At 40.1% G+C, this 6,858-nt stretch overlaps 1 protein-coding gene across 4 annotated transcripts in view; it reads right to left on the bottom strand.

Moving 5' to 3' along the window:
- Positions 1-517: 517 nt before the first annotated feature.
- kdm2bb (lysine (K)-specific demethylase 2Bb) overlaps positions 518-6,858 on the bottom strand; it is a 29,416-nt gene continuing 23,075 nt past the window's right edge. For 3 of the 4 annotated variants that reach the window (XM_079861745.1, XM_079861743.1, XM_079861746.1), the window contains 9 exons: positions 5,929-6,180; positions 5,695-5,838; positions 5,450-5,536; positions 4,986-5,288; positions 4,075-4,895; positions 3,541-3,704; positions 3,080-3,241; positions 2,669-2,887; positions 518-2,394 (listed from right to left, as the gene is read on the bottom strand). In XM_079861745.1, coding sequence (XP_079717871.1) covers positions 2,213-2,394; positions 2,669-2,887; positions 3,080-3,241; positions 3,541-3,704; positions 4,075-4,895; positions 4,986-5,288; positions 5,450-5,536; positions 5,695-5,838; positions 5,929-6,180 — 2,334 coding nt within the window. In that variant the 3' untranslated portion in view covers positions 518-2,212. The remainder of the gene's footprint in view (positions 2,395-2,668; positions 2,888-3,079; positions 3,242-3,540; positions 3,705-4,074; positions 4,896-4,985; positions 5,289-5,449; positions 5,537-5,694; positions 5,839-5,928; positions 6,181-6,858) is intronic. The other variant, XM_079861744.1, reaches the window with a different exon arrangement.

Below are 6,858 nucleotides of genomic sequence, written 5' to 3'. Positions count from 1 at the left end.
GCACCTTTAATTGATTACATGCCTTGGTAGGTTTTATTTACACAATATTATTTTTTCACTGTTCTGCTTCAATGTTATTCATCTCCAGCAATACCATGAAAGACATCTGGGTTTTGTTTTTTTTGGTGTGTTGTGTTGTACCACATTTACATGGCAACAAAGATTTCCACAAGCGGTGCTACATGGATTTGCGCATCACAGTTCTCTATTACATTTGCTCCATAACAATATTATTTGAGTTGAATAAACTGTTACTTCCCTTTTTGTGAATATTTATGTTTTCTAGATCAGGTTAAGATAAAGAGGAGGTTACTTGATTCCTCTAAATGCCATTTGTGGCTGTGAATTCTGTAGTTAAATCCAAGTGATTATGTCTGTGGTATTGCCTAGACAAACAAATATAAAGGAAAATTTAATCAATTAAACATGATTTTATATACATGTGAAAAAATGTACATGAAGTATATGGATATATTTTCCTCTTTTCTCCAGTTTTTCTTGCATTTTCTTTTAAATGTTACATCCCCCCTCAGTGTTCCAGTTTTTCCTTGAATGTAAACAAAATTAATTTACTTATTCATCTTTGAAATCAGTCCAAATTAATGCTACAGTAGAATTTTGCATTCTGATGTCACGTCCATGTAATTCTATAATCAAGACTGTTTTTAATTTGCTTCTTAAAAATCTCCACACCCGTCTGCCCAACACTGACACTGTGCTTATGTGTATGTTTCTAATGCTGCTATCTCTAAAAGATGTCACTTGGTAGTAGGTAACTACTCTAGCTGAGCAGACAATGGACAAGACTACACTCTAACTGACTTAAACTGAACGCTGGAAGACGTTTTGGGATTTGGTCTTTGTATTTTGGAATGTTGAACTTTTTATTTTGGTAATTCAAAGATGATTTATTAAATTTAATAAAATATGGTACCTTGAACTAACAAAATAAAGATTTTACTCATTTCAGTGTTTACTCTTCTTTCTGAGGCGCAAAATGCTGATTAGCGCCCTCTAAAGGCTGTTTGCAGTCTTACAGTCATAGGAATAGAATACGTTTCAATCAATCAGACGTCAGCAGATAAAATATACTGTATATGAATGGCACAATACTCCGATATGGTTGCTGGTTACTCTGGAGAATGGATTCGACAAGGTAAGCCTGTCTGGTAACCTGTACTATATTCAATTGTCAGTCTCAACTCGAGTTGCAAAAGAGCGGCAAAAACAGGCGGGAATCAATCGTAATATATGATTCATACATTCTTGAAATAATTTTATGATCATTTTGTACACAAAAAAATATCAAGTTGTTAACACAGTCAAGATTCCGTTAAGCAAAACTTCAATACTGGAAAAAATAACTATTTATTCAGGTCAAACAGTGCAAATACGTATTTCCCCAGATATATACATATTAAAGAAGCCAAGGTAAGTAATATAGTCGTATTGAAAAGAATGTATCTGTAGAACATCTTATAACATTAAAGAACATCACATCTTAAATTAACATTACAGAAACATCTGCACAGTTACTATAGCTATTGATAGGAATCTGCTTAACTTTCCTACTGCGTAGAAAAATGAAACCTTGTACTGACTGAATACTGTCAATAAAGTCTAAATATATTTATATGAGTGCATTTAATACTGCACATAAAGTGTGAAATCCCTTCTGATACAAAAATTAATACTGCATGAAGCTTAACGTTTGCATGGTAACGAAAAAAGCACATGCATCTTGAATTTTTCTTTACTGGGAAAGAAAATAACAGTCAGTTTTGTCACTGCAACACTGCACTGTGACTATAAAAAAATTTTTTTATAACATTTATGCAAAATATATATGGGTAAACATGCCTTTCAACAGCATTTTAACGTTGGCACTCTCTGCCAGCTGTGCCTTGTAAACTTTAAAAAAAACAACAAAAAAAAAAATCAATAAATGTTTGCCTTAGCAGCACAACAGATTAAAAAAAAGATTGAAAGGCAGAATTGGCCACTTGAGATGAATACATTTCTTCATTTGTGAGCTCTGGCGATGAGTTCAGGCATTTGCTTGGAGTGTGTTGTTTAGCAATTAGCCATTTTTCTCTGCTGGTTTTCTGTTGAGTGTGTTAGCCTCCACACATCCTGTGTTGTAAAAGTTGTTAAAAAAATGGGGTTGTTAGTTCCCTGGGTTGTGGTTCAAGTTATTGTCTGTCTTTGTTGACTAGCTCAGTTTGCTCAGTAGTTTTTCCTCAATAAGTCCGAACTGCACGCTGACAGACATCTCTGCGATGAACTGCTCGCAACCCTCTTTGGTCACCTGTTTGCAGTACTGCAAGTTAATGTGACAAATGTTTCCGCAGCGCTTGAAGTAGGTTAGTGACAGGTCTGTAACTTTGTTACAATCTGTGGAGAAAAGAAAAGGTCATTTAGAGCCCATAATGTCAATTGCTCAGACTTGCATCAGTTAATGCTTGACCTTAGAGGCAAAGTGATGAGTTGTGACCTTGCATCATGCTTTTCCCAAGACTCAATCCATCAAATGTCAAGATAGTAATCTTCCCAGATCAAGGTGAACACACACACACAAACACAGTATGCATGGTTGTTTTCCAGCCCACTCAACTGTCCGTTAGCATGTCTAACCTGTTATGTGAGGGTTTTAGTATTTCCTGCATACCTGACAGGTTGATGTGGGTGAGAGAGTCTCTGGTCGTGGTGCCGGCTGCCGTGAGGATGTTGACGCTCTGATCGGTGATGTGGTTACAGTAACTAAGGTCCAGTTGAGACAATGAAGGCATGTGTTTCATGATCAGCTTCAGGGACTCATCTGTGATGTCCAGACCAGCTAGACAGAGATCCTCCACATTCCTCAGTTTACTTCTACTGTCCAACTGACCTGGGAAACACAAATAAGCTTATTTTTTCCAAATCAATTTTTATACAAGGTAACAGAAATGTTACTGTGCTACTTGCTGTGTACACATGGGGCCGCTATGAATTTGTAAAAGAATAAGAACAAGAACTTCTAAAGGGTCAAAAGTACACATTTGTCATTGAACAAACAGCAGTTAATGCTATCATTCAGTACCTGGTCTGTTGTCTGTTGGCGGAGAGAGTAAGTCTCTTATCTGGTTGTCCTTGAGTCCCTCTACCCACTGCACATCTAGAGTTCTTAGCAAAGGACAACTGGATGTGCATAAAGCAGATACAGCTGCCCACGAGCAGCCTGCCAGCAACAAAACCCTCAGACCTGCCAGGAAACCAACATAAAGTAGTAAAGCAAGTATTGGAATTGAGAGTGGAGTTTGCATCCATCAGGGGTGCCAGATCCTGTTTCTGGAGATCCACATTCATACAGAGTTAATTAAGATCTTAATTAGCTTTGCAGGAAGGTAGATCTCCAAGGTACAAGACTGAGGTATAGAATACAAACACACAAAGGGTACACCATCAGGAGACAATCCAGCTGTACAGTTAACCTGAGAAGCATTGAAACAAAACTGTTTCCATGTTGAACAAATTAGGTGGTAAGTAAAAATGTTATTGTACCAGGTAATCTGTTGATTAGCCAGCTGAGCTGCTTCTTGGAGATGTTGGTCCAGCTCAGGTCCAGGGAGACTGGCTGTCTTCGGATAATGCCGCTCAGCATGAGAGGACTGATTGACTTGCACCGGTTAAGATTGATCTTGGTCCACAGTCTCTTATCACAACACCTGAGATCAAAAGGCAGAAGACTTAACCTTACTATATTACCAAGTTGAGTTTAGCACTTGCTTGGAATACAAAACCTCAAGGATGCGAGCTACTTAAAAGTCACTACTGAAATTGAAATTCATTCTTGTGACCCAAATCCAATTCAGTGTTTTCATTTTCATTGTTCAGGAAATAGGTTAGATGTGTGGTTAAGGCTGAGAGTAAGGTAGGGCCCACAGTAGACCAATAAAAACACATCCATGCTCACTTAGTACTGCAGGAAAGGGTAGACCTCTAAATGTGTGTTGCAGTATAAAATCTGTAGTGCAAATGCAACTTAAAAGCACAACATATGATGATGCTTTCTTTCCTAATTTCTGGAAGACATACCATCTGTTCCAGGTCTTGCAGACCTGCATGCAGACACACAGGTCTTGATGTGCGAGGTGGCTGAACACTGCCATCCACACCTCTCTGTGCATGATGTGATTCTTGCCATCATCTAGAGGCAGAAGGTCCGGCGGGGGGCTGATCGGAGGGGGACGAATGACATGCCGCTCCATCTGAACACATTTCGGTGGAGAGCGGCAAGGTGTTGGCCGGAAGATAGGGGTAGGCGTAGTCCTGATCCAACTTGCCGGGGACTGTTCTCGCAAGGATCCGTTTAGCTCCCGCTTAGGGCCCAGCCAGTCTCTCAGATGGCTGCTGCCATTACTCAGTGGTTTTCTGTCCTCTCCATCACTATCTGGTTCTGTCTTCACTGTCCTGCTGTTTTGATGAGCCAGACGATCCTCCGTCTTTTGGATTTCCTGGTTGAGTTGTTTGCTCAGTTCCTTGCTCAGTTCTTTGTTGGGCAGGCGAGGTTTACGTTTGGTTTTTCGCTGGATCCTCAACTGTGCATCAACACCTGTGTCGTTGCTGGGCCCCGCCTGGGTACAATGTCCCTGTGATTGGTCACCTTCCCATGTAGCAGAGGTCTTATGTAAAAGCTTCCCATTCTCCTCTCGGCTACTCTTCTCTTTCATTGTCTCCTCTTCTTCTTCCTCCCTTTCATCATCTCCATCATCCTCTTCTGAGGGTACAAAACTGAAGGGTCTCCTGTCTAGTTCTTGTATTTTATCCTCATCATACTCCTCATCATCCTCTCTTTCTGTCTTGATCTGTCCCAGGACATTAGAGGTCGAAAGAGCATCAGGCTTTGAGCGCTTCTTCTGTGGATTTAAAAGAGGGTCAAAATACATGCTTTGCAAAAAATATTATGTCATCTCTTATTTGCTTTTACTTATTCATTTTCTTGCTACCTTTTTCCTGACATTGGAATCGGAGTCTGAGTCCTTTTCAAAGAGTTTTCTCTTCCTGCGGAGTGGGTTGTCCTCCATTTTGGGGGAACGTTTCTTAAATGCGTCTTCTGACTTGCAGGTAGGATTTTCCTCTCGTTCTGTCTTCTTCTTCATGACAGGTGAAAGAGTAGGGGTGTAGGACTCCGTAGACATGTTCGAGTCCAGCTCTTCCTTTATGTCCCGGGGCATTCGCTGCTCTTTGAGCAGAGAGCCAGGGAGATTGGAGGCGTACTTAAACCCTGGGCCTCTTTTTTGCTTCGTGGCCAAAAGGTGGGAAAGAATACAAGACGAATTTATATCAAATGCATTTAATGCGAAAGGTCATTTTCATATCTTAATAGTTAACACTGCCATCATCATTTACATTTTATGAAAATTGTTGAACCATTCTTTTGTGTGTTATTAGGTAGGACACTGATACTTACTTTCCCTATCTTTCCAGCATGATTACATTTAGGACACTCCCAGCAATTTGGCAACTCATCATTCACAACGCCGCCACCATCCTTCTCCTGAACAACAGAACAGAATAAGTTTCTACTCAACAGAACAAGAGACAGACCACATTGCATGTCTAAAGTGATAAGACAAAATGTAAAAGATTGTTTTTGCCTTTATGGCTCAGCTATCACAGTTTTTAATTGTTTGGTGGCCTGATTAGGAAGACAACCTTCAAACATGCTGGATGGAGGATCTCATTGCAGATAGAGCACTCCATGAGCATCCAGTTGAACTTGTCCTCCTCATTCTCTACTGTGTCTTCTTTCCCAGCCTCTCCACACACCAGACATACAGCAGTGTGAGGTAGAACAGGCTGTAAAACACACAAAAAGCAGCAATTAGCTCTTCCAGACGTCATTCAGCAAATCAAGGGTCAAATATGATGCTGAATACCCAGACTGACCGCTATGCACTGTCTCATGATGCAGGACTGCTTCATGCGGCCTGGTCCACCAAACTTCTTCATGTCCTTGCAGAAGTGGCACTCCCCACACTCTTTACGCGTACATGCCTCACACTTCCTGCAGCGTGTTCGCCTGCGCCGGGCACTAGATGAACCACGACTGGATGAGAGCTTCACTCCACCTGCTGTCGAGCATGGAGCAGCAGATGGAGATGAGCCCATCTTGGGTTTTGGCCGATTAAGCGGCCGTGGCTGAAACATACAGAACATCAAAATTATTTATAAAAGGAAAATGAGAAACATGATTAAACTATATTGAGGTCTCAAAATGATCAAACAAAAGTGATTACTAAAAAAGTTAGATAAAATACAAGTTAAGTCATACTGCGTTACACCCATTTTACATGTAGTTAACTGAACATGTTTGGAAACCAGGACATGGTAGACACAATCTGTTTATGATCTGCTTGCTGACTTTAGCAGTAAGGCAATGAAATGCCACATAGTCAAGGGAATACAAACATAATGAATGCTTCACATCAACTTTCGGACACCACACTCTTGAGAGTGGGTTCATATGGTTCAGTTTTAGTTGTATGTGCAGTTATGCAAATTGTTTATATGCCCTCGAGGCACTTTAAAGAAAAAGAATAGGAGAACAGCAGCACTGAACATGCTAAAAAAAAATTACTACTCCGTGAACTCCGATAAAATCTGCCAACAGCTAAAGATAAGTCAGGATACAGCTGCAGGAACATGTATTAAACCGGTCAATAAATATTGAACATTATTATTCTTCCTAACAGCATTTATGATAAACATGAACAGCATTTCCTTACTAGAAACAAATATATTCCAACACTAATGAAAATAAGCGTGTGTGTATTTGCCATAGATCTCCTTGATGTGAAGAACTTTCCATTATTGATT

The sequence above is a fragment of the Squalius cephalus genome (assembly GCF_949319135.1).
Source record: "Squalius cephalus genome assembly, chromosome: 24".
In the NCBI taxonomy this organism is placed as follows: domain Eukaryota; kingdom Metazoa; phylum Chordata; class Actinopteri; order Cypriniformes; family Leuciscidae; genus Squalius; species Squalius cephalus.
Note: the sequence above shows the minus strand (reverse complement) of the source record. Positions and strands in the feature narration are given on the sequence as shown.